This window comes from Aulostomus chinensis, chromosome 10 (assembly GCF_037954235.1).
Source record: "Aulostomus chinensis isolate RoL2024-O1b breed Wild chromosome 10, RoL_Achi_v1.0, whole genome shotgun sequence".
In the NCBI taxonomy this organism is placed as follows: Eukaryota; Metazoa; Chordata; class Actinopteri; order Syngnathiformes; family Aulostomidae; genus Aulostomus; species Aulostomus chinensis.
In genome coordinates this window covers 5,981,866-6,009,756 of record NC_141329.1, presented here as the reverse complement: position 1 = coordinate 6,009,756, position 27,891 = coordinate 5,981,866, and the positions used below count along the sequence as shown (strand labels likewise).

At 39.8% G+C, this 27,891-nt stretch overlaps 1 protein-coding gene and 1 long non-coding RNA gene across 3 annotated transcripts; one reads left to right on the top strand and one right to left on the bottom strand.

Moving 5' to 3' along the window:
- The first annotated feature begins 1,913 nt into the window (after positions 1-1,913).
- LOC147254189 (uncharacterized) lies at positions 1,914-27,486 on the top strand. 2 transcript variants are annotated; one of them, XR_015118124.1, is made up of 6 exons: positions 1,914-2,721; positions 4,406-4,682; positions 15,227-15,481; positions 15,966-16,116; positions 23,060-23,236; positions 27,274-27,486. It is a non-coding gene; the product is annotated as an uncharacterized LOC147254189 (long non-coding RNA). The 2 variants fall into 2 exon arrangements; XR_015118123.1 differs by having other exon boundaries at positions 27,210-27,486.
- On the bottom strand, positions 3,787-24,201 carry LOC147254190 (HHIP-like protein 1). The gene is made up of 14 exons (XM_086215774.1): positions 22,945-24,201; positions 15,876-16,140; positions 15,216-15,495; positions 14,975-15,100; positions 14,700-14,843; positions 11,813-11,925; positions 11,447-11,587; positions 10,991-11,065; positions 9,917-10,043; positions 9,047-9,192; positions 7,936-8,017; positions 7,141-7,223; positions 6,452-6,799; positions 3,787-5,150 (listed from the first exon to the last, which is right to left on the bottom strand). Exons 1-14 carry the CDS (start codon positions 23,254-23,256, stop codon positions 4,396-4,398), a joined length of 2,997 nt encoding a protein of 998 aa, XP_086071900.1. The 5' UTR covers positions 23,257-24,201; the 3' UTR covers positions 3,787-4,395.
- Positions 27,487-27,891: the final 405 nt, after the last annotated feature.

Genomic DNA, 27,891 nt, shown 5'->3' with positions numbered 1-27,891 from the left:
ACAGCTGTGGCCAACTACAACCACATTTTGATAACAAGCTTTTGGCTGAAGGGCACTCAGTAAGAGTAACTGAGAAAAACAAGCACAAAACAATCAATAAAGATAGAGGAAGCTGTCTGACTGAAAGACAGTAATCCAAAACAAAAAAACAGAAAACTCCCAGATGTGATAAAGTAAATGCAGATCAGTTTCACTGCCTTGATAACTTTTTTCTTGCCAGACGTTACTGGGGTTCATAAATCTGTGAGATCTATAAGTTAAACATCAGTTTTAACTTTCCAAATCAGTGTCTTAAAACATATTTTTCACAACATTTATCATTGGCAATGTTAGACAGCACGAAGCTAAGGTCCCCTGCAATCATCTGTTTTTAATCATTTACATCACCTCAGTGCATCTGTATGCATCTCATTTTTAAATTCACATGCCTTAACTTTAGGCAATATATAATAGAATTTTTGCAGCAGCCAAATTGACATGTCAATGCAGGGCAAACACAGGTGTAACTCAAAACATTTATTATGGCCTTGTTCCATTTAGATGGGTCAGAGTCCTTGTACTGTGCATGCTGACTCACTGGAATGGCTGTGAATAGAGCAGGACCCTGATTAGTGTCATTAATTACACCTGCATGAACCCTCCGAAGGTCAAATGTGAGACCTCAAAGCAGCAGAGGACTTTATTTCATATTTTCTGTCATATTTCCACATGTATGCATAAAAAATTGCATGAACTGACATCTCACTGTACGCATATATATCATACATATGGGTTTAAACACGTGTTCTCTTGATTCATTCATGTGGAACTCTCCTGCTGAACATTATTGCACATTTTTTGACATTTTGTTTGTTGTTGTTTGTTTGTTGACGTGTAATTGTGCTGTGAAGCATTACATGGGACATGTCAGTCACACTTAAATTTTATATTTCCTTCGTTGACATGTTTTATTTTATTTCTGTGAAACTTCTGAGAAAAGATGTGCCAGCCGAAATGTGACTGTTGCCCAAGTGGACATAAATACAGTTTTTGATATTATAATCGTTTGCATGTTCTCCCTGTTCCTGTGTGGGTTCTCTCCGGGTACTCTTGCTTCCTCCCACAGTCCAAAGACATCAAGAGGGGACGAGGCTAATTGGCCATAGGTGTGGCTGTGAGTGTGAATGGTTGTCTGTCTATGGCTACGTCCGAATTGCCAAGTGGCAACCTACGTCCTACTGCTACTACCTACCGATACAGCCTACTCCTACAACCTAAGCACGGCGGCACCATTCAGACACCCTAGAAGATTGGTGGTGAAGCACGACCTCTGCTGGCAGAGCACAGATACCGCAATTAGGTAGACAGCTCCAACGAAAGCCCCACCTGCTGGCCTGACTGTCGTACTGCACTCCACTCCGAGCGCACCCTTCATTCATTCTCTATTATTAAGCATATTAACACACCTGTATAGGTGTGTTCACACCGCGTCGCGTTTGGTGTGAACACGCCTTTAGTCATCAATAACAACTATAAATGTTTGTGCTGCATAAGAATGGTAGACTGTAGGTGGCACAAACTTGGCTTGAGGGTCCACAAGTTTTTAGGGGACGAAGAAGAAGTCCGCGGTGCGTTGTGGGCCATAGGTTGCTCCGTAAAATGGACCTGAACCGACCTACAATGTGGGTGTGTTTAGGCTGGAATTTAGGTTGCGAATTAGGTCGCTACTTGAGCCAATTGTGGTTTCGGACAGCTTATGACCTACTCTGCGACCTACGGTCCGACCTACTTGGCAATTCAGATGCAACCTATATGTGTTGGCCCTGCGATGGACATGCAGCCTGTCCAGGGTGAACCCCGCTTCACGCCCGACGGCAGCTGGGATAGGCTCCAGCCCCCCCAACATGATAAGCGGTAGAAAATGGATGGGTGGATGGATATTATAATGAGTAGCAATTAAAGCTGTTTTCTAATCTTTGTTTTCCTGTATTATGTCACGGATAACTGTGTTATACTGGATACAGTTCCTGGGGGTTTACCTTACTGTTTCGTCTGTTATTTGTGTTACTGCCTGTTTTTGTTTCCTTCCCTCTTCTTTTGACATCACCTGTGTCTCATCAGTTAATCAGCCCTCATCAGTCCAGCCTTGTTCTTGTCTCTCAACCAATCAGCTCCTTCCCTGCCCTCAGGTTTTACCACCTGTTGCTCATTGTCCCATTTGTCCAGATGTTCTTTGTCTTCATCAGTTCTCCTGTGTGGTTTGCTCATTTTGGTTTTTTTTTTCTTTCAATGTTTAGGTATTGCTCCTTTATTTAGGGTACTTTTTACTTTTATTCTGATACATTTGAATGGAACTATTGTACATTTTACTTTTTCACATTTATCAGAACCCATCAGTACATCACTTGCTCAGGAGGCACAAAGTTAGTGTGTTTTGTTATATTGGAATATTAAAATGTGGTAAATTAGTTTTATGTAGCAGTTCCTTCTCTATTTTCCTGATTGGTTTAGCATTAGCAAGTTAGCTTGCACTATGATTATTTTCTGAAATAGTGGAAAAAGACCATACTACTTTTTTTCTTTTTTTTCTTTTTTTTTTTACATTTTGTTACCCAGACATTGCAGGATTTTGTTTGTGTTTTTAGTTTAAAATAATCTTTCAAGAGTCAGGGGGACATGATGAATTAGGCAATAAATGACATCACAGCTGGGTGACGGATTTCAAACTTCCTGCCCACAGAGGTCAGAGCAGTACAATGTGTTTTTGTTGTTTGTTTTTTTCCCATGGAAGCTAATTTTTTCTTTTATTTGCTGTCTGTCTTTTATCTCTGCAGCCATCTGAATCACTCTGTTTATGTCTATTTCCACCCTATATTTACACTCTTTTAACACATTCATTCAAGACAGTATATTTAGCTCTCCGCTAAAACCAGCTACCATTTGGCCCATGTGGGCGAAAGTTGCTCAGGCTTCAAGCAGGGGAAAAATGTTAAAGACAGATTAGGGAGGTATTTCCCTTTTGCAATCAGTCTATAAAAACATTTAAGTTATTTCTAGCACACAGACATTTTTTGTAAATGAAGTGTTTGTTTAGAAATTTAAGAAAACTATCATGACAATGCTGACACATCGCATAAGTGTGATTCTAACCCGACATTAAAGTCTGTTTCGTCTGTATCATCCACCGTATGGAAGCTGGACCTCATGACCCCTGATAAGTGTCAGACAAAAAGATATTGAATAAATGTGTAGAGGTGTTTGGCGAACACATGTTGACTAAGGCAATCTGAGTTTTTTTTACATGCACTCAATGTTCCACTGCTATTACAGTTTTCACTTATCCCTAAAATGACAATATTCTGACTGAATTGTTTACATGGTTTAAAGAAAATGACTATAACGCTAATTATCATGTGCAGATGCAGCCCAGCAAATTTAGAAACACGATGGGACTTTCCAGACTCTTTTTAATGTAGGCTCATGAGAGAACAGAAGGGGATGTAAAGTTGTTCAACTGTTAGCCTACCGTTTTACATTTCAGTGAGAGATTCATGACATTTCAGTGAATTTTAAGAAGTTAAACAAGAATTGCATCACTCGTTTAGAAGTCAGCATGGTAGCATTAAGCGAGCACATTTACGTATCTGCCCATTAACAAAGACAAACAAACAAAATTCCCAAAATGCAAACGGTATGCTGTTAATTGACCCTTATATTTGTAATATTTTAATTTTCCAAATGAGGAATATTAGTGGTTTTCTTTTTTGTTTTCCAAGAGCTTTATGTGACCAAGGATCCCCTGAAAAAAACAGTATGTATTCACATATAGCAGAAAAATAATAGAGAAGAAAATAATCATTTTGCCATAAATTTTATTTATATATCAAGCCCGCTGTGTCAGAATTTTTCACAAGAGTGGAAACTTTTTTTTTTTACATTCAAAATGAAGAATGTCCAGCATTTTCTCATCTTTACACTACATACAAAAAGATGTAAATGAAATTATAAAAACCTGCTTTAGAAAATAGATTTGCTGAAATACAAAAATACAAATATCTTGTCAGAACATTTGAACTGGATCTTGTGTAAACAGACAGACAGAATGTGATTAAGGATTTGTCAAATCTCATTCAATCCATGTTTAACCATTTTGAGAATTTACGAATGATGAAGAAAAACTTTATTTTTCATGAGGAAAATATTAGCTGTTTAATTTGTTGGTGTTATGTACTCGGTTACATTTCTTCTTGAAATTGCTTTACACTCACATTGAGTGACAATTTGGAATTATGAAGTAGGAATTTGAAAACTTTCAGAAAAAAAATAGAATTCACAAACTCTATACTATCTCTATGTACTTTCATTCTGTCACATTCTTGATTTGATAACCACGCCTCGTCTCCTCCCCCCTTTGTTCTAACCACAGATCACCCCCACATCTTCCCCATGTGAGCAGTTGTGCTTCCCAACTCTGGACCGCTTGCATTCCAGCAGTGTTCTCTCTCCTCCCTCACACTCCACGTCGTCCAAGAAGATCCTGACACTGCTGTCGGCCTCCCCCAGCCCAGCCCTCTTCATCACCGCCAGCGCCGTGGTGAAGCCGAGCTGTCGACACACCACAGTACCGGCCTTGCTGGTGAAAAGGTCATCGCACACTGTCCCCCACTCCCCACGGATAAAGATCTCCACTCTGCCTCGATCTGGTAAACCATCAGCGCTCACCAGTCGAACTGAGCCAACGCGTAGTCTTCTTCCACCTCTCTTGTAACCAAAACCTCTACCTCGTCCTCTTGGCCTCTTAAATACCTGGTTGCCCTCACCAGCATTTTCCAACTTCTCTCCAAACTGCAGCTTTTCATCTTGTGTTTTTGGCAATGGGATGTTTATTGGGGGTCTCTGAGGCTTGTAAGATGACGTTGTTGGCTTTTGGCTCCAGTATGGTGTCTGCGTTGTGGTTAACCCCCTGCCATACTCTGGATAACTTGCAGGTGTGAAAGCCCGTTGCTTTTGTCTTGTGGGTTGAGCTGGAGGAGGCTTTGGGGAGGTTAAAGGTTGGGAGTCGGTGCTAGGGGGGTACTGAGGGGGCCTCACATTTCTCCTTGGTGAAGGTGTGGTGGCGATTGGGGTTTGAGCAGTCCAGGAGGGCGTCGTCATGACAGTTGAGCGATAACCTGATGGAGAGACAGAATCACCCTCTTTATTTGAATAGATTTAGGTTCAAATCAAAGCTCTGATCATTATTAACACTGTTAGGGCCTTTATGACAGGAAATACAGACACACAAAGACCAATGTCCAAACTGAGGCTGGTGCAGAAACATTTATTCAAAATAAAACGCCAATGTTGCCGATTTAATTAAAATAGTGCAAATCAACACATATAAAAAGCATAATTTACCCCGTATGCTTTAGACCAGCCAAAGAATAACATTATTAGAACTAAAAGTGGAAATTAATCACTCTACCTGAGTTTGAGCTTGTACAAATGACTCATTTCTAACATCTACACTAGTATTAGCAAACCTAACATTGTCATTAAATAAAAAGAATATAAGCAATCTTCTAAAGTTTGAATGCAATTTTTGCTGCTATTGTATTTATGTGCATAAGTTATAAGTGCAAAAATTAAGAAATATGCATTAAAAGAAAGAAGTGACATTTTAAAGTCGCAGACATGGTAAGTTATTGAGTAAAGTAATAGGGTTTTAAATATTAGATTAAGCAGCATATTGACTTGTTCTCTGTTAATTTGGCCCGTTTTTTTCCTTTGTAAACTAAAGTATGATAAACCTTTTAAATATGTTCATCTGAAATAAATAGATTTTCGCAAAAATGAAATGAATTTGTACCCTGTAACACATTAGTAATCCCTGATACATTTAAATGAAGTACAAGCTAAACAGTCTCAATATTCAATGTGAACCAAACTATACAGTATTTAGCTGCCGAACTTGTTTAATTGTTTAACATTTCATGTTATCACCTGCATTGTGTGTTGGCAAAATCTACAAAGCTGATTTTTATAAAACTTGGTTCTATGTGGTGCCCTCAGGTATGTGTGTGTGTGTGTGTGTGTGTGTGTGTGTGTGTGTGTGTGTGTGTGTGTGTTTTTCAGACGATGTGTATCTGATTTCTTGCTGCTATTACTTTTTTAACAAGCCTCTGAAATTGTGGTGTAATTTTATTTTTTTTTCAATTTCATTATTGCACAATCACATTTCAAGTACTAAAAATCATCCCAGGAAAGTAAAATGTAAAATATAAATTTGTAAGGCGATAATTTGGCTTTTAGCCTGTTAAAATGTAGAGAAAATACAGTGAGATGAAAAGGACATGGTATGGTCGGACAGTGTGGGCGTGTCCTCGTGCCCAGGTGTGTCTACCAGTCGGTTTAATGTTAGTCCTAACAGCAGAACCAGAGGTCGGGTAAACAGTGGGCCTGCTTTGGTGAACAGGTACACCAGTAAGCCTACCAGCAGGGGTGCTTGAAGTGGGAGTCAAGGTCATCTGGACAGTTGTCGGTGGGGTTGTGGGTTTTATTGTTGCTGCTGGGGTTGGTTTTATTGTTGTTGCTTTTATTGTCGGTGCCGCTGTCTTTCTCGTCGTTTTTATTGTTGTCTGTAATGTTTTTCTTGTCGTTGCTGCTGCTGTTGTTGCTGCTGCCGGCGTTGTTGTTGGTGTTCGTGGCACATAAACTTTTCTTGTTGTTTTTCTTGTCGGCATTGGCTTTTTCCTTATTAAAGGTTTTCTTGTTGTTGATGTAGTCCTTGTGGTTGTCGTGGGTATGGGCGTGGTGGTTGGTTTCTTGTTGATGACAAATTCTGCAAAAAGTGAGAGGAAGTAATTAAGAAAATGCTGGCGACACTGATTCAAACAAACTACCTTAGTAATCACTTTGAAATAACATTTACAAAAAACACATTGTATATACACTATATTGGACTTTTTAGCTGCAAGGAGGACATTAGTAGGTGAAGTTTTTGTTCTTGTTCAAGGACTTTTTTAGCCCTCAATAGATTGTGAGACATGAAGAAAAGACTTAGTGCTATTTGTCAACATTTCTTGATGGAAAACTCAATGAGAGCTGAAACTGGAGGGATGCAAGGAAATAAAGAACCCAACAAAGTAGAGGAGTAAAAAAGTACTTTTAGAATCTTTGTACCATTTCTAGGGTAGAAGTTTATCAGCTTCCCTTTTATCTTGACTGGGGAAGGCTTGATGTTGCATTTTCCTGGAGGTGCACGCCTGTGGAATAAGGGGAGAATTTTATCAAATTTTTAATTTGTGTAATACTATAGTGTGTGTGTATATATGTATTTGTGTGTATGTATGTATGTATGAATATATATATATATACATACATATATGTATGTATATATGTATGTATATATATATGTGTATATGTATATATGTATGTATATATGTATATATATGTGTGTATATATGTATATATATATGTATATATATATGTGTGTATATGTATGTATGTGTATACGTGTATATATACTGTATGTGTATATACAGTATATATGTGTGTATATGTATATATACTGTATGTATGTATATATGTGTGTATATGTATATATGTATAGATATGTGTGTATATGTATTTATGTATATATGTATATATTTGTGTGTATATATATATAAATACATGTGTAGGTATATACATGTATGTATGTATGTATACAGTATATGTGTGTGTGTGTGTGTGTGTGTGTGTGTGTGTATGAACATATAACTGGTCTCAAAAATATTAAATCAGCCAGATTCTGACTTAAAATTGAACATGCTACTTGTGATTAAAAAAACCAATGGATACCGTACACAGAGGGATATTCCATGTCGGGATGATGTAATAATCACTGTAAATGATGAAGAATGCAAATGGCTGGTTCGCTTTGCTAAGCTTGGATTTGCATTGAGATGTGTGCTGAAGGTGCGTTCCAGTGATTACCTGGAGGGATCCACTATCTTGTAGACAATTCCTGCTCTGGCTGTTGCACTTGGTGCCCCCGTGGCTAAGAAATAGAGTTCACCTTGAAAGAGAAGAGGGCAGAGAGAAGAAGAAGAAAGGAAAAATAATAATTAAATGCATTATGAGGAATGGAGGGAAAAATGAAACTCTTCCAAATCATCAGTCTTTGTATTTCATATGAACAGATGAAGCAGAGGAGAAGGAGAGAGAATAGGAAGAAGGGACAAAACAGAGACTCAGATGTGATAAAAGTGGGGCCCAGTTGAGACCAACAACTTGCAGAGAAGAGAAGCTTTTACTGAAGTCTGTAACTCGAATTAATTAGTTCAGAAGTTCAGTTGGACCTCCTCAGAATGAACAATTATAAAAATCAACAGATGTGTTTTTTTCTCCTTTTATTCAGAACCTATGCTGCTACCAATCAGCGAGGCTGACAAATATACCTTCACAGTAAAAATTAAAATATCGGTGTAAAAATTCAGAATTAACACCAACTCAACATGAAACTTGTGTCCCTCTGTGCCCTTCATGGCTGTAGGCTATTCGTGATGTGGAGCAAGAATACAGAGTGGTGACTAGACAGCTGCAGCTGAGCCATATTAGCACATTTTTATTTATTTAGTTGCATTTAAAAAAAATGGGCTGAAGTAACCATAAAAATATTGATTATCGGGTCTGGATTTAGCCAGGACAGTGATGAGTGATTGTTCAAGTTAAGACAGGAAACAAACATTTAAGATTTTTCAAGATATTTTATCATTTTGACCGCAATCATGCATGCTCCTTGAGGGTTCAATGGTAAAATAGGTCAAACATATCAGAGTTGACCGCATAATCCTCATTTTCCAAATATGAAGTAACCTTCACACACCTCATCACATTAGTTTCTCTCTTAATACATGTAGAACTGCGTAAGTTTCCACCTGAATAACTATTTCAAGTATTGTGCACTGTTTATTTCTCCTTTGTGTTCCAACCACTATAATCACTGTAATCCTTCATGGCGGTACCTGAGACATGAACACACACACTCATACAGAGAGGGAGAGAGAGAGAGAGAGAGAGAGAGAGAGAGAGAGAGGGTCATTACCTGCCTCATCCTCAGCAAACGAGATGATGTATTTATAGTAACTGTTAATGAGTTTGGAGAATCTGCAGGTCTGGTCTCTTCCCATGCAGATCTCATGATACTGCCATTCACCTGTGGTGACATTCTCCCTCAAAGACATCAGACGCCTGAGAAGAGACAAACATGCTTTCAAGCACAAATACACACATATCCCAATAATGCTCTCATACTGGTGCAGGAATGAGTCCTCAAACCAGGAAGTAAGTCAGTGTGGTTAAACGTACGCTCCCCTCCTCTCGAGGTCAACGGGTTTTTGGTTAAATGCCTAAAATAAGGTCTGTGGTTCACACTAGCTGAAGATAGTTTAACATCAGTAATTCCAAAGGTTTTTATGTGTCTTAAACACAGTGTTTGCTAACAATTGGTTAGACTACAAAGGTTGTGACAGACAGATTTCATGCCAAAAACAGAACAATTGGAAAGATAGTTTTGGGAACGTTGAAGTCATCTATCATCGATGTAGTTGTTTCATAGCATTATGTTGTTTTTAACTTGTAATACTTCCATTTACACTTCAAAAATAAATGTCTTCATGTGTGAACATTATCATGTGGAACACAACTTTGGTAACTGTAATAATCCAAAATCCAATGTTAAATGCAGCTGGCTTTTGTTGAGAGGAACCCACGGTGATGCTAGCTTCGAAGTTGATCAACACAAATAAGTCATCCCTTTGGCGCTCCATGTAAGTTTAGTTCCTAATTTTAGTTCCTTGTGTTGAATGATTTTGATTGTCAAGCCTTTTCTTTCTATCACCTTTTCTCTTGAGTTTGCACAGGAGCATACATTCCTCAAATATCTTATTTTAGAATCAAGCAGAAAAGTACACACCCACTCATGAAATCCCCAAAGATGTAGAGTCCATTGAGATTGGGCATCTGGCAGCCCCTGTAGATGTACCCTCCAGTCACTGACTTACCCAGTTTATGAGGGTAAGCAAAGATGGGCAGGATGTCATCTACCGAGACACATAGAAAACATCTGTACATACTGTTCAGTATTATAAAAGAGAGCAATATGACAGTGGCATTCTGAACAGAGAGAGAGGAATGACAGAGAATATGATTCAGAGGCAGTTGGAAAGTCACATTAGCTCACTGGTAAGCCCTCAGCATGTTGTTTAACCCCTATGTTTGCCCTGCAGTGTGTCATGCTTATTGAGCTGTGTGCCCTGGCTGAGGATTCCTTCCAAATGACGGAGGCACAGCCTTCCTTCATCTATCCTCTCCTACCAGCATCTCTAGCTGGTCCTCTTCCACTCCATCTGTACAACAAGCTATTGCACCTGTTGTATTTTAAAATGAACCTCCAAATGAGATTATGTAAATCAGTGTGCCATCTCCAGGAGCTGACTGGGCCAACCACCGTCAAATCACGACTATCCATCTTCCCTGATTTCTCCTATGTCTGCTGCTCACTAGACTGATCATGGCCAGCTGCTCCGTTGCAGTGACATATTAAAAAAGTAATCGAGAGATTCACTCTAGGTTGCTGTGATTTAATGAGAGCAGCTAGCAGCTAGCCTAGCTGGGTACAGCTCAGACGGACAAATTAAGGCAGGTACACAATCGTGAGGAGCCCAATTTAAAGATGCCACTGCAATGGTGTCAATGCTGGCCATAATCAGCATGATGAGCAAATGATGATGAGCCTGGTGTGGAAGAAATCAGGGATGAGTCAGTGTCATGGTTGGGCAGTTGGCTGGCCAATCAGCTCCTGGAGATGGCACGCTCTGATTTTCATCATCACATACAGAGGGTAAATAGTGACGAGAGTGTCATTGGGTTGGACCCTTACACACCTTTGCTGGAATATTAATTAAATTTCATTTTAAATTGGTTTCACAGGAAATATACACATGGAAATCATTTGAAACATCATTGTGACTGCTGTTTGTGGACTTACCTAGAGAGGAGTTTTGACAGAGTTTACGATCGTAGCAGCTGAAGCCTTCTTTTGCCCTCCATCCATAGTTTCCCCCTTTAAACATATATTGATAGAATTAGAGGAACTTGTTTTTTTTCTGGGGGGGGGGGACTGCTTTTGTTGTCTTAGTTGAGTTATGCAAATACGTTTCCCTTTTAGACTCCGAAACAAGAAACCTGGATTAAACTTCATAAGCATTACTTGACGTTTATTTCAATTCCTTTTTTAAGTCTACATAACTACACTCTAATCACTATAATTGTGAAAGGAAGCATGTTTAAATGTGACTCAGCGTCTGTGTGAAGCAGTTTTATATGGCAAGAATGAGCTGATAATGACAGCTATTTCATTTAAGAAGGAACATTTACTTTAGGAGCAGTAAAAATGTGTGATAATTATTATAGATGAAGATTGTAAACAGTATGCTCAATTTACCCTTGATAATCAGGTCCACTTCCTCGTATTTGTTCTGGCCAACATCACCACAAAACATCCTGCTGCGTCCATAACCTGTTACGGGGTCGCCACGGTCAATAGAGCAACGCCACATGTTGCGTACTCCGTACGCATAGATCTCTGCAAAGAGACAGAGGGAAAAGGTATGTGGATGAAAATAGCCCACTCCTGAATTCTTTCATTCATGCAAATGGCAGCAAACACACACACACACACACATACACACACACACACACACACACACACATACATACACACACACACACACACACACACACACACACCAAAGCAAATCACCATTTAAGCAAATAAGCTCTAAATAATTTGCAACAGGAACACATCTACCTGGTCGAGCATCCTTCTCTCCCAGGAATGGATTGTCGGAAGGAATGCTATATGGAGCGCCATTATCATTGTCTTCCACGTCAACACGCAGCACTTTGCCAAGAAGAACGGACCTACACAAAGAGGAGAGAGGCTTTCATTGTCATCGTACAAAGATACAACAAAATTAGTTCTCTGCGTGTAAACCATCAGTCATGGTGCAGTAAAGTACATCTCTCGGGGACCATCTTCTGCACGCCACTTTGGTCAGGAGCCTTAACGGGACTATTAACCTTACATATATGTGCATAAACTCCACACGGAAAAGACCTGGGACAGCCGAGATTCAAATTAGTGAGGCGACAGCTTTAACTTCTGGGTCAGAAAGAGATGAGATGTCAGGTCATTGTGGATCCTACCCCAGTCACAGCTGGTGTAGTCTGCAGATACATAGGGAGGCACATGTCAGGCTACAGGATCCACAAGATTAAAAGTGCTAATCAATTTAAGAGTGGAAGGTGGGCGAGGAGGCTTCTAGACCATGGACCTCATGTAGAATAGCATGAGTGATATGGTTAACAGAGATGTAGTTTTTGGGAGAATTTGTTCTTTTTTCCCACTTTAACAGGGTCATAAACTGATAAAAGACTCATGAATCTGAAGTGATGCAAAACAGCTTGACTGTTCACCAGATCAAATAACATGATAATTGTAGAATTTAAGCATCCAGGAACTATAAGTAAAATAGGGAGGGGTACTGGGGGTGCCTGATTCCAGACTTTGTCTTAAAGTACAAATTCTTTTGGAATACTCACTTTACAAACATCAGTCCTCCTCTATTATGTGGTACCATTAAGAGGAAGGGCAACGGTGTCCCATTCCATCTTTTTCTACTTGCACAAAATTTCCCTTTCCTGATTTATCTTCCACCACACAGTGACTGACAGATTTCTATTTGTTCGTTCCCATCTTCCTCTCCAGCCATCGTCTCGACTGAGGTTACTAACCATTCTGCCCCGTCTTCCTCTCTCCTCTTTTCGTACTTTCTTTTCCAAAGTTAATTTAAATGTCGCCTCCAAAACAAGAGCTGGCAATGATCTGCCCGCTGTGGTTTAAGTACACTCGACTCCTCACTTGTTTTTCTCCTCTTTGCAATCTCACCCTCCACTCTCTCCTGCAATGTGTGGAAGCCGCAATGTGGAGTGTCAATATTAGACTTGGCAGGGTGTATCCTCCCTCATTCCCAGAACAGCTAATGCTGCATGTCAACAAACCCCCCCAGAAACAGCTAAACAGCTAAGTTAAAGCTGTCAGGAGAGAAGGTGTCAGATTACCAACTAATGCTAAATTATCTGTGTGCCATTAACCTGCCCGAGAGAATGTCAGATTGTTTTCGTCAGTTTCTGCAGTCAAGGTTTCGCATTGAAAAACCCTATGAAAACAGATTATTAGAAAGATTATATTAGATTAAAGAATACATCATTTCAAAAACCATAATTCCAAAGTCTAATTGTATCCGTATTCAAGTATTTGTCATCCTCAAGATCAGAATATTGGCAATACCTACCTTTTTCTACAAAGAATAAAAAAACAATGAAGACTGGATAACAACAATAATAATGGAAAACAATTTAAAATAGAATAAAAAAAATAGTTTACTATAAGCAGCATGCCTTAAGATGTATGATCTTAATTATAAAGTAGTCATCTGATTTGAGCGCCGAGTAACAAAGTTTACCTAAACAGTCGCTTACAGATGTTTTTGTCAACCTTTGTCACTGCTCTCAGCATAAATCCATCACAGCACCTCTCCCCCCGTGTGTTCTCATGCCAGTCTTAGCTGTAATCAGCAGCAAAAATTCAAGGTAGTATGACTGGAGTTCCTCCCAAAGAAACCTGGTAATCAATAGGCCAAATTTAAAAGGCAAATGTTAATCTGTCTCTGCAGTGATTGAGTGATCAGAAAACAGGCTTTCACAGTTCTCTGCCTTTTTTTCTGCAGTGCTGCATTTCATATGATGCTATTAATCTCCTCTTTTGAGTGTTATTTGGTTTTTAAATTAGGTCTTAATGAGCAAAACCGTGAACCCGGCAGGAATCTATTTGGCAGTTAAGGCAAAAATCCAGAGTTATCGCATTATTGAGAATAGGTTAGACAGGCAGACAGGGAAACAAGCTGAAAATGTAGTCCCTCCAGCCGACAGTAGTGAGCCTCTCACGAAAATATTGTTTTACAGCACTGAGGGTTGACTTTTGTTGTATTACTCATTTCAGCCACAAGAGGCTGATTTAACAACATTGTCTTCTCTGACCTGTTTCAGCACTTCTTTTTTGTCACATCTGCCTCAGGTCTTTCAGCAAAATTGCTTTTGGTACACAAATGAAAAAAAAATTGCAATTTGGGAGATCCTTGAATGGAATTTTAATAAATAGAAGATGATTATGAAAACCTGCCCACAAGCAGCTACTTCAATTCAGTTTCTCTTCTATAAATTGGATGCTTTTCATTAGACTTGTCTTTACTTGAACATAAACATTCCCTCGGCAGAACTGATCGACTCTTTATGCATTCCAGACAGGCTTTGGTATTTTTTTAATTCATGTTTATGTAGCCCGTATCTCAGCAACATCAAGGTTGTTAAAATTTTAGGTGATGAACACTGTTTAATAGAGCAATCAGGCAAGGTTGTGTTTATCCTAGTTTCATAAATCCCTTTTAATCATTCACTGCAAAAGGCATTCAGGGAGGGAAAGGATTTGAACAGTTGAGTCCAGTTTCTTCTTCATGTTGCCTGGCTCGTTGGCTATAGCAACATGAAAAACACTGTCACTAAGCAGCATAAAGAAAACATAACATCACATCTTAAACCATCTACAGGCAAAAATATCATTGTATAATTACACTTACTTGTTCTGCGAGTTGCCAAACTTTCCAAAAGGGTCCCCAGCTCGACCACCATCCCCAATGAAGATGTACAGGTAGCCGTCATGGCCAAAAAGAAGCTGTCCACCGTTATGATTGGATGCTGGTTCCACCACCTCCAGAATGGTTCTACAACAAGTGAATACACACATTTTTAGAGACATAAACAAGATGTGAGACATAGGTTTAGATTCTTCAAGGATTAAAAAAAACTCCAGTAAAGGCGAGCCACAGAATGAGTTCACATGTCACCTTCTCACCTCTCAGAGGAGTGGTCCAGTTGGTTGTCATCATGTGCTGACAGTGTGAACTCGCTGATACGGATCCTCTCCTCTTTCTTCACTGATATAGAGTAGTACACATAGGCTTTTCTGACTGTGGTGAACCTACACAAGTGAGGTAAACAAGGGAGATTAAATGTAAACGAGGCAATTACTATGACCTTTTCAACTGAGAACTGTCTTTGCTCTTTGACGATTATTTGATATGACTCTTTTAAACCTTGGGTGCAGGGCTATGCAGAGGAAACCCCTCTCGTCTCCAGCCCAGGGGGATGTGAGGACAGCCCGCGTAAGGTTAAGGAAAGGGCGGTCAATCCTGGAGCCATTGGGCAGATACACCCACACATAGCCCAGCTGCTCTGCGACAAAGAAGCGATGTGTTCCGTCATCTGCATGGATCATGGCCACAGGGTTACGGAGACCATTGGCAACCTCCTGCAAGCATAACTCCATACAGCCTTCAGGATCCTCCTGAACTGAGCCCAGGTTAGCATTGAGGTCTGGAAAAGAGAACCACACACACAAGACAGGATTCTGGGTTGATTTGTTGATAAGTTCGAAAACATCTTTTTTAGAAACAACGTTTTAACCATACTTCCTTCCTCTGACCCGATTTTTCTACTGGGATCATATGGAACACATTCTACATACGATGTTGTTTAAACACAAACCATTTCCATAAATCGTAATTAGACTGTCTTGTTAGCTCGAATTCAGTGGGTATGTAATTTGTGTTTTGTCTGCGATGTGACAACTTGCCTATTCATGTTGGGTGTTTATACAAACAGAACAGTCAGTTAATATTCTGGCTCATCCTCTCACAGACACATGGGTGCCAGATGATAATGGTATACATCTCTCCAGGAAGTATTTGGAATACCTGTATTTGTCAAGACATTAGGGTAGCAGTACTGTTTGTCCTTCAGCTCCAGAAAGTCACAGAACCTTCTTTGATCTTCCTCTATTGCAGCAGTCAGGTTTGCAAACTGCTGAGGGCTCCCGAGGTCCTCCAGGAGGAGGCTGAGTGTGTACCGACACAGTTTCCAGTAGTCAGCGCAGTAATCACCGCACAGTCCCGGCAGCATCCGCATCGGTGTGTTGGCATCTTCAGCATCATACAGGTGGGCAGCATATGGAGAACACTCCTGCACAGAGCAGAAACACTGGTGTCAATGAAGCTTAGAATACAGATATATATTACTCATAATATTTAAGGTTACATCTTAAAATCAGAAAATTCCTATGAAAATATATATAAAAAATATAAAAATAAAAAAATAATAAAAATATATAAAATTCTTGTGCTACTGAACTGAAAGTTGGATTTAAACTTAGGGGGAATAAAAAAATCTTTGTATAGTTTTTATTTTAGATCAATTTAAACAGAACTGTGCAAACACCCACTGCCCAAATAAACATGAACCTAAATATGTATTTTGGATGCTTTAGTCTAAATACACACTATGGAAGTGAATTTTTGCCAGTGCAGGAATAGACTACTTTTTTTTTTCCTCCCGTGTGTTGCCTTGAGATGATGCTACCATCTGTTTCAGTCTAAAGCAACTCTGTGAGGTTTAAGGGAATGAGTTTTATTCTATGGAACAATTGTGGTCAAGGTTAAAATAAACTAACGAAATCATGAAAAGAACAGCTGTTGAAGTCTATGCTTTGGTGAATTCCTCCTCCTGCAGACTTTGAGGTTCTATAACAACATGACACAACTCCCAGTGGACAAAGACCTTTGATCATTTCTAAAGGCCCTAAATCTCTTTGTCTCCTGAGCTTACTCATGTGGTTTCTGCCTACACAACCCATCTTACGTAAAACACCAACTAAGTCTCACAAACTAGCTAAATATCTAGTAAAAACCCTCCTTACCTAATCTAGATTTTGTTCTTTGGTAGAGTGGAGAAGGCACAGTCGTGGTATCCCTTGAGCCACTCGTGCTCATGGAACGGAGGTACAGTATATTAGAACAAAAAATAAGGATCTATGTCAAAAGTAGAGTGCACTGAGTCCACTGTGACGTCATGTCATCAGATTGGGATGGAGATCAATTTGACATTGAAATAGATATTTCATCATCCTACCAAATTTCATCAAGTTGAATTCATAACTTTTTGAGTCATCCTGGGAAAAGACAGCATAACGTCAATTATCATATGACCTCTTTACTGGAGGTGAAAAAGCAACCTCAGAAACCCAAAAACTCATATGTGCCTTTAATCCACAGGACCATGGAGAAAGTTGACCCTTCCCTTTCATATCAATCAATATCGGGGTGGAGACTGTGACCATACTTATTAAAGCTCCTTCTTGCCAATATGCTAATCTCAGGTTAAGAACATGCTTAGGTAAACAGATGATAGGTGTATTTATTCCGCCACAGCTTCTCTATGCCTCATCGTTACTGGTCAGGCCTCTTGGTTATATTTGGCCTGTGTGCGTCTGAATGCAGTTTGGTATAAATGGAACCCAGCAAGGTCCAGCCAGTTATTAAGTCACAACCACTCTGTCAACCACACCCAGGAGGACGAAATGCAGGCACAAGGAGACACGACATCCAAACCATAATGTGGTTGACTTGTGCTCCCTCTCTCAGCGCTAGATCAGCCTGACCGATCATGACTGGGAAGAAAAGGTCTCATCTCCGGCTGCATGATCACTTATTTAGTTCTGACTGAGCCAAGGCTTGGTGAAGTGACAAGCACGTAAAGCGTGTGCCCAAAGAACAGAAGGAACAATACTGCTAGTACATGCCAGATTTTATTATATTGCACTTGTGGAATTACGCTTTTCCAGAAACCACATTTAGTCAAACTTGTAACTGAGGTCAGACCATGTGAATAATTCAGGCAGTACACATCATAAGATCAGGGATGAGACAGTTGTAGGCTTCAGAAACAAATTGTGTTTCTGCTGCTTCTCACCTCAGCACAGTCGGAAGCATAATAATTATCAAAGATTTTTATTAGTGTCATGCTCCTTCACTCAGGTTCACGTCTCAAGTTTTACAAAAGTTATTATCAAAAGAAAGTGGATTTTCTTTCAAAAGCACTTTTATATGCTGTATACACAAATGGGCCTACAATGAATTTTTTTTTTCACCTTTGTTACACAAGCAAACTCTGAATGTAAGTTTGTGTGTGTGTGTGTGCGTGCCCTCCCTGCATCAACTGCTTATAAATAATTTCTACTTATATTTTTTTGTGCATGTCTTGTTCAAAAAGCCCTATTAACTATGACATATTATTAATTATAGATACAGTAGAGAAACTGAAAAGGAGGACAGAAATGGTGCAAATTGCTGCAGAAGTTCTGCATTGATCTTGTTAGTCTTGTGATTCAACATTCAAACACTGAGCTGTACTTGAACTGAAACAATGGATTTAGGAAATGAGATGAAAATTACATTCAACACCCAATAATTCAGTAGGCTGAACTGAAGAAAAATATAAAGCATTAAAAGCTTCATGTGAAAAAAAAGATAATGAAGATGAACAAGAACAGCAAGGTGCTACTGGCCTGGTCTCTATACATCTAAATGGGATGTTGTGAATCACGTTTAAGATTTTGTGTTTTCACCTGCATCTGTCTATAGATGCACTGAGAATGATGAGAAGCACCCGAGTGCATACTACATGGATACAGAACATGAGGATTGTATCATCTAAATCCATTTGATCCAGATTACCTCCAAGACCTTGTTCCTTGTAATATTAATATTACTGATCTCTCCACCAAACCCATCCAAATCTGTAGATTAGTTTCTTAGATAGCCTGACAACCAAGTTATTGGATCCGCTCCAAAAAGTAATAGGTGCTCTCTTGGAGCATGCTGCACCCTTCCACCAAGTTTGATGAAAATGGCCAAAGAGTTTTTATGTGATCCGGCTAATTGCCATGAAAACAGTACAGAAAACAGGATCTCCGTGGCAGAGAAAATAATCTTGTACTGAAGCTGCATCATTTATGACAGATGATACTCAAGCAAGTTTGAGTTTGATGAACATTTATTGAAAATGAATGTTTTCTCTTGTAACTTCAACCACCTCAGTGGGCCCAGCAGTGAAAGCTAATAATTATAAATAACCCACGATTGACTTCAGAAAGCTCGCTATGACAGAGAATCTTTGTTTAATGAAATGAAAGCAGATTACTGGGCAGAGAAGAGAGGCTGCCTGGAAAACAGCTTTTAGGTCCGCAGGACAAAACAAAAGCTGCGTTCAGTCTGAGCAGCTGAAGTTGTTGGTAGAAGCAGTTTCCGGAGTAAACTGGGACGTGGCGCAGATGGACACACGATCGACTTGAATAATACCTTTTCCTACAGTTTGATTTATACTTCATTCTGTAGAATGTGTCTATCAAATGTCCAACAGATGTTTTCCAAGAAGCACTTGGTGGGGTTAGTTTACTCTGCAAATGGAAGACATTCAAACTTTAAACATCATGAAGAAAAAAACTTTAGTGGTGCTTTACAGTAACACATTCACCTCTCCTGACTGACCCACTGAAGCTGGAAAGTGAGACTGCATTATTTTGGTTCCTTCTGGCCTATTGTGGGATAAATGCATGTCATTGCTGACAGACGTTCCTAAACAATGTAGCTATTTCAAATGACTACAATTAGATTTTGTAGCATGAGATTTAAACTTTTCTAACTGGCCGTTGCACAGGATGAATTTGTATTACTGCAGAGAGGGTGCAGAGTCATGACAAAAATATTGTTGGCAAGCGTAGATCTGGACTTAGTTTGGAGCCCAAGAGAGACAGAGGTGGACAAATTAAATACAGAGGGATGGAGGAATGCAAAAATATCTCCTTTCCAATCACTTAAACATAGTTGGATCTTGATGCTAAACTTAGTTGCAATTGTGGTCCAAGATTGAAAAGAGAAAAATGAAGGTATTTTGGATTTTCTGTGTTGGAGTTTGTTGTTATGTGGTGTATTCAAGGGCAGTTGGTGAAGTTCAACAGTCAAAGTAGTAGCGCCTCTGGTGCACATTAAATGACTTTCACATCTTAAATTTTATAAAAGTGGGAGGCTGAAGATATGGCAGATTTAAATCAATTAAAATAGACAACTGATGATACAATGACAAAACAGTGTAAAGAATACGAATAGCTGTTGGTTGAGGGAACACATGGTGATGCTGACTTACAGTCAGGCCATCATAAATACATCTTAAGTGTGTTAGAAATGTTGATCTGAATAGTGGCTAATGCTCGCTATAGCTATGAGCTAATATTACATACATAAAGTATCAATATCTGGTTTCTATCAAATGTTCCACTGCTGTTCCTGTCACTCAGCAAGATCCAGTTGGAAAAGTTAGTAAAGCCCTCACACTACGAGATCATGTGTGCAAAAGATCTGTTCTGATCATCATTGAATTAATCAAATTCTGCCCCAACTTCAAAAGACACCAGCAGGCTTCTAAGGCAGCAGCCTAAAAAAATCACAGCAGGAACACCGGTACTGTAGTAAAGTTGAAAAGCACAATAACTTTTTTCATGCCATGCACACAGCTGCACGAAACAATTTTACCCCCCGCCTTGCCTTAGAGCGTCTCTGGGTTTTTTTGAGGTCCACATTCTTTAGGTTCGTTTGCCTCATTTCCTCACATCGCCATCTCTGCTTCTTCGCATCTTCATCCTGTCAATCTTTTTTGCATCTGACTTGTAGGAACTTGATATATCCTGTCATCTTGCCCGAGGAGGAAATTATTGTTTGTTTGGTCAATTAAGCCACACACACACACACACACACACACACACTGTGTATATATCTATGTATCAGTCTGTCTCTCTCACTTCCCCTGCTCATATCAGTGCCAGCAGACTCCTGTAGTGCAGCAGGAACAGAGCGTCTCAGTATGGTGGGTTTACCCAGGATAAGTGTCCTGGCTCTGGGGTAACTTGACCACCTCTTGGGCCTCTTTTAACTCAAACCATCACCCTGGGTAGCTGACTACCGCAGAGTGTCGTCTTTTGTAGATCCAAAAAAGGAGGGGCACTTACAAGATAAATAGAAATTTGAAGAAAAGGCCATAGTAAGAGCAGCCAAACATTTATTTTGATGTGTGCTCATGTTATTCCTGAGGTTCAAAGAAATTAATTCAAATGTGGGCAAAATTCCTCTGCTCTGTTTCACTGAAGGAGGCTTAAATTCTGGTGCCAGTTAAACTCTTTCTTAGCTTTATTTATTTACATCGTTGTGAATTCAAGCTAAGGAAGTTGTACGTGCTCTGCAGCACTGTCATTGGAAGAAACAGCCTGCCTGGAAAGATCCTCTGTAGACTATAATTACTATAATGACAGAAACCCATATTTTAGGAGCCAGAAATTTGTAGCTGGCTTAACATAGATTGTTTTTGCTTGTTTGTTTGCTTTTTATTGCTTTGGTCTTTATTTTAAAGATGGAAACTTTCAATTTGCACTCTGTGTGTCGTTACTGTTGCAGAGTCAGCACCTAATGATGTAATCATTGTGGGCGGGGCTGGTTTCGTGCCTGTCTCTGCCAGTAAAAGGAGAGTTCAGTGCTGGAATCTGTGTAAAATCAGTGAGCTTAGAAAAGAAATGTACAGATCCTGAAATAGGCAGGCTTAATTCCCAACATTTACCAAGGCTGTAATCTGTGAGGAAATTTCAGTAGCCACATATGAGTCACTTAAAAACATACAATACAATTACATCTGTGGAAAAGCGTTAGAAATTATCCTCAATTTGTTATAATTGCTCAGTTCTGACTCTTGTAATTTTAATTCCTTGCAGTTTTGTGCTACCCACCCAAATATTATCTTCTGTCATTGAGAATTTGCTGTCTCATGGATTGGATTTGGTTAAATAACCTTTTTCAGGTAACATCAAAAATATCCAAATTCTTTTTAAATCTTCAGATAATGCTGTTGCATCTTGGTCATTTGTGGATTCATCATGCTTTAAGGAATCATGGTGGAATCTTTTGTCATGTTGTTCAAACATTTTGCTATTCAGACTTGTGTCTGTCTCAGCGGATTAAGGACACAAAAACAATTTAAACCTCAGGACATCCAAGGAGGGATGGAGGAGTCTGCCAAGGTTTTTTTAAAAAAAGGGACAAATGCCATTTTTAAATGCATCCAGAAAAAATGTAAAGAATTCTCCCTTGGCACGTGATACATTCCTCCTTGAAGTTTGGAGACAATCGACTTCAAAGTTTTTGCATACTCCTGCTGACAGGCGAACAGCAACAAGTTCTCTGAGAGTCTGGGATGGATGAGGTACCGGGAATTCACTGCAAATGTTACTTCTGCCAGAAGTTCAGTCTTCCAAGTCTTGTTTTTCTTCATTTTGCTACAATAAATTTGTACTCTATGACAGTCATTGTTATTTTCCAAACAAAAGACACCGTCTGGATTTGATTGAAACGTTTGAATCAAATTTTGATTTCATTATCTTTCTTTTTAAGCGTACATGTTACTGTCAAGACTTTCTTTCTTGATGGGTTCTCATAGTCTTTATTACATGCTACCTCAGTAGAAACACTCAACAAAGAGAAGTCTGCCACATCCTGGAGCCATTAATGGTGTGTGGTGGTGTCACATTGGGTTTTCACTCAAGATGACAAACCATAGTTCCATTTAGAATTAGACAGAAACCAGATTTGTTGGGGCTGTTTGGTGCCCACTTATAATTTATGATGCATTGATATTTCCAAATACTAAGTTTTAATATGGGATGTAGAATTCTGGTAAAGTTCTGGAAATATGCTTACTTAAAAATGTGACACAGTGTGTTCGCAAACATCAACCACATTTTGTGTGTGGAGCAAAATTCAGAAATTCATGAGGATTTCACAGTTTGTCACCTCATACATTTTTTTCTCTTTTTTTTAAAGTCATTGAAAGAGGGTGACCATAAAACACAATATCAAATAGTATTCAAGTATATTGAAATGTTTTTCTTACCTGGCAGAGTATGCTGCGTATGTACCTGCCGCAAGTGACGTAGCCTGAATGGTCAAAGTTGTCCATGATGGAATAAAATCTTACTGATATCTTGTGATCTTTTTCCAGATCACAGCATCCAAATTTGGAATACTCTTTACAGAAGACAAGTGGCTGCTGAGGCTCGAACGGGGGCTTGTAATCCAAACACTGGGGATGGCAGCCCCCTCGCCAGGTCTGGAGGAACAACAGCAGGACAGGGAGAAGGAGGTGAGGGAGGATGTTGTGCCCCCGGATCCAATGGGGAACCAAGGTGAGGGTTTTTAGGGTCATGTTTAAAGTTCAGTGTTTTCTCTTTGAGTTCAAGGTACTTTGGTCTAATTTCTTGTGGTGCTGTAAGTTAATAAAGCTTGCGATGAGATCAGTGGTAATAAAAACCACAAATACATGAGATGAGGGAGGCTTGGTGGGACAATGTACATGTTACACTCCTAGCAGCATCAGTCAAACACATACAGGAAGTTGGTTGGATTAAATGTCCTCTGGTCTCTGTAGTTTCAGGCGTTTTGTGTGTGAAAGCATATGTGCATCAAGCACACTGATCCAGCATCACAACTGCCTGCAAATTGACAAGAGCCCTACAGTCAATTCAGGATTGCTCTGGTTAAACCATTACTCCACATATCGTGTATGTACAGTATGAAGAGCTGTTCTTGTGAGGTGTGTGAATAAGGTCAAATGAGGTTCAAGCGATCCAGGTCCAGTGAATTATTTGGATGCTGAAAAGATCTTCAGCACAGCTGTCCAAGTGTTCTCTAGCGGTGGAGCGATTCAGTCCATGTTCACCTGTAGATCACAATATCAGTACTTGAAGGAAAGTTTTCCAGGTTGTCCAGAAAATGAAATGTCTGTCATGATTCATCCATGTGCTGGATGCTGAGTAATCCTCACAAGAGCGGCTAAGGTGTTGTCCAGCTTCTTAGGAAGAGATCAAAACTGCTGAAAGCATAAGAAAAATGGAAGTTGCAGCTTCAGCCAGCATTTGTGCAGTATGTTTACTTCCAGCTAAAAGTGACTTGGAAAGTCCTGCTTTGTTTGCTCTGGACATGTGCTCACATGCAGCAGTGGATGGAAGCCGGAGAGAGAGGGAGAGGGCGAGGGAGAGAGAGGTCCTTTCATTCAGGCGCAGGGCCACGCTGCAGCTCCACTTAGATCCCTCCCTCCTTGTTTCTTTCCTCCACCTCCTGTCTTCGTCTCTCTCCTTCTCATTTGCTTGCTCACGCTCCTACAAAGAGATGTGCATTCCTTCCCATAGTATGCGGTCTATATTCCCCTGAAATTGCAACTTTCCACCTCTCCTCCTCTTCCTCCTCCTCCTCCCTGTCACCCCCCCAGCATTCCCAGACCTCCTTTCCGTCTCTGCCGCTTGCAGACAGACCCTCTCACACTAGTGTGTGTGCGCTTGTGTGTGAGTGTGTGTGGTTAGATGAATAAGGACGTGTGCTGGAAGTGGAGACCAATGGATTCTCATGGCACGAGTCCCAATCTTAAAAGGATTACACTGAACAGCAGAAACTGCATTATCTTTCTCCGGAGTAGAAGTCAGTCCAACAATTTGAAATATCAGAAACACCACAAGTCTCCTTTCTCAATTTCAAGCTTGTGATGACCACAAATAATTGAATCAGTTCTTCGTTTCAGTGCAGCAGACCCACAACTTTAGTGTTTCTATTGACCTTCAACTCTCATCATTATTCTCACCACTCACCAGAACCAGCACTTAGGTTAGCAGCTAGCTGATCAAAATAGTCACATTGTTTCTTTTAGCAGTTGGTCGAGAACAAAAAAGATAATTGAGGTAGAAAGAGACGAGTTGTTCCAGGCTCTAAAGAACAGGTTTTGTTTTTTAGGTCTGAGGACCACATGCTGGTCTAAACATGTTGGATTGATGTAGCCACATATGAGTATCAGCTTTATCAATACCTTCCTTCCCTAGACTTTTTTGAGTCCTTGGATCAACCCGTTTCTTTTTCAGTCTACTATTCCCCGAACATCAACTTTTTTACCACGTTACAGCTGATGTCACTTTGTATCTACTGGATGTGTGACAGTATAAGATTACGGTATCAAAAACAGTTGTATGTTGCTGCAGTTTATTCATTTAACAGGAATAATAGACAGTCATGGTCTTTATTCCTCACAATCCTTTTTTTTCAATAAGGTTATGAAATATTGCAGTCAGTTCAGGGGAACGTTCAACAAAGGACATGTGCGTGTGCGTCATGTGGTTTGAGTTGTGTGTGTTTGTATGGACATACCGCTACCATCTGTGTCTCATTATTTTCCAGCCACCTTTCAGTACACGGAGTGACTCCCATCTGGCTGGCTGTCAGACACTTTATCAGTTTGCACTCACAGATAGAAACATTGTCTACTGCCAGACGCTCACTGGATTAAATAGATAGATGGGCACTTTATCGTGTTATATAAGGTCTCACACACACACACACACACACAGGATGTACTGAAGGCAATATTGCACTTCCATATTTTAACAATTCAGTTCTAACATGTTACAGGATTCTCCTCTGAGAGAGATTTAGAGAAAAAAAACCTCAACAAATACTTGCAGCATTTGTCATGATCTGTTTGGATTGATAACATTAACTATGCCAGAAATTGTTTCAGGGATTGTTATCTCACACTTTTTTATACAATTATTCAAGCCAAACAAGTTTAATTTTGTGCCACGTCTCAGCTGAAACATTTTCCTCAGAGAGCAATCATGGACATCTTGTAGAAAATGTGCTGATCTTTAGAGTGACTGAGCCAGTGAGTCATTTTTTTTTTCTTTTACGGGAAAAGAAAAACAATTGTTAAATCAAAGGAAGCCAGCCTCTGTCTCTCAGACTGTGTGTCTCTTTGTATCACTCTCACAAATACACACATAATGTAGGGGAAGAGTCATTGCTGCAAACATTTCGGCTCCTCTTCAACACTGAGTTCACCTCAAGGACACACACTCTAACACACACATCTGCGTGTAGAGTGGAAAGTCTTGTCACATTATTGGAGCTCAGCAAACTTGCTGCAGTCTGCATCGCCTCAAAGTATATCCTGCAAATCTATGATCAAATCAAATCACTTGGCCTTAATTCATCTCTTGTAAGAAAGTATTTGCAAGCTTGAGTGACTGCCATGCAAAAGGTGCTCAACACATTTCAGGTGCAAGGAGATATAAATAGCCATCACGCTTTGGCTCCTGCTTGTAAGAATAAATTAAAGGTTAAAGTAATATAGTGTTTCAGTAAGGAACTGCGCATAAAAACATTTCATGAACAAGACAAAGACAAAGTATATTTTCTTCTCCAAGATGAGAAAACAACCACAACCTCTGCTGCAACTTCATTTGAATATTGACTATTTTCACTTCACTATTTTAACAGAACTGGCTATTTAGGTTTAAAAACTGACAGGAGAAAATGTATCAACATATGCAATGATGTTATCAGAAAATTAACAGTGTCCCGCAAAAAAATAAATCAAATGAGTCCTTAAGCATCTGCACATTGCAGCTGTAGTCTGATTAAAGAGTGACTTCTGGCTCTTGGAAGACTTACTCTGGTTTCCAGAGAAGAACATACACGCACGCACACACCATATGCCCCAGTATGTCAGCAACTACAGACCACATTCCGTATTGGCACCAAACAATGACACAGAATATAAATCGTGCTGCCGAAAGCTTTAGAGTGAACCTACAGACGGATGACAAGTCAAAATAAAAACCTGAGTTAGTATGACGAGAAACAGAATACATGCAGATGCTTCCATGCAGGTATTACATGTAAAAACAACAACAAAATGTTCTCAGACACTCTGGATTTTGGATCAAGGTGGCGAGATCTATGAAAGAGAGTTCATTGCAGGGGCTCAGATGGCAGGAGCTTCAGTCACAACAAGCAATGGCATCTGTTTTCATCATCAACTGGACATGGGAACAGTGAAAAACTGAAAAGTCGTTCTCCCAGTCGGTAACTTAGTCTGTCAATGTGGGATGTGATCAAAGTGACAGCAAGAAAAGTTCCCCAACAATCACATATATAAATATCGAGTTACAAACATTACAAATGAGAGTTGAGTGATGTGAAAACCACAAAGATGTTGGGAGAAATCAACCTCAGATGAGTTGTCATCATTTTCTCAATGAGTGGGGTTGGGTGCATGTGTGGTGGCTTTATTCTGTGAACATTTCTAACCTAGGGGTCTCTCTCCTCCATCCATAGGGCAAGGTAGGGTCAGTGAATGATTTCATGAGCATGAAAAGATGTTGGTCTTCACCTTGTCCAGATCTCAACCTACTTGAACACCTATGGGAGATTTTATACCGATGTGTCAGACGTGCTCTCCGCCACCATCATCAAAACATCACAAGTCTCCTGAGACGTACAGCCTCCTTGCCAGGACTCATTGAAGCTGCTCTGGCTGCTTGTAGTGGCTCAACACCTCACTAAGAAACTTTATGTTGGTTTTTCCCTTCAATTTGTAACCTGTCTGGAGTTCTAAAAACACGACAGGCTGCCTGCTGAAATGTGTTATTGACATTGGCAGGACAAATGATAAATTCATCATTTTCATTTTCTTTTTCACCAACAAATCTGATCACGGCTTGCACATTTAGTGTGGTGTTGCATCTTGTATCACTTCCTAATCATGAGAAATAAACTGCACAGTCATGATTTACCTCTCTAAAATGACAGCGACCTGCTAAATGAAAACTAACGAACCAGTTTGCCAAGAAAAACTGAAGCTCCGGGAGCCAAGTTTACATCATTGTTTTCCTCCACCCTGCTCACACCATATATAGACATATTTTTGCCGGACTGGTGCAGCTATTCAACACATGGGTGTTTGTGTGCCACTAACTAACAAAAAAAAAAAAAGAGAGAGAGATGCTGCACAGGGCAC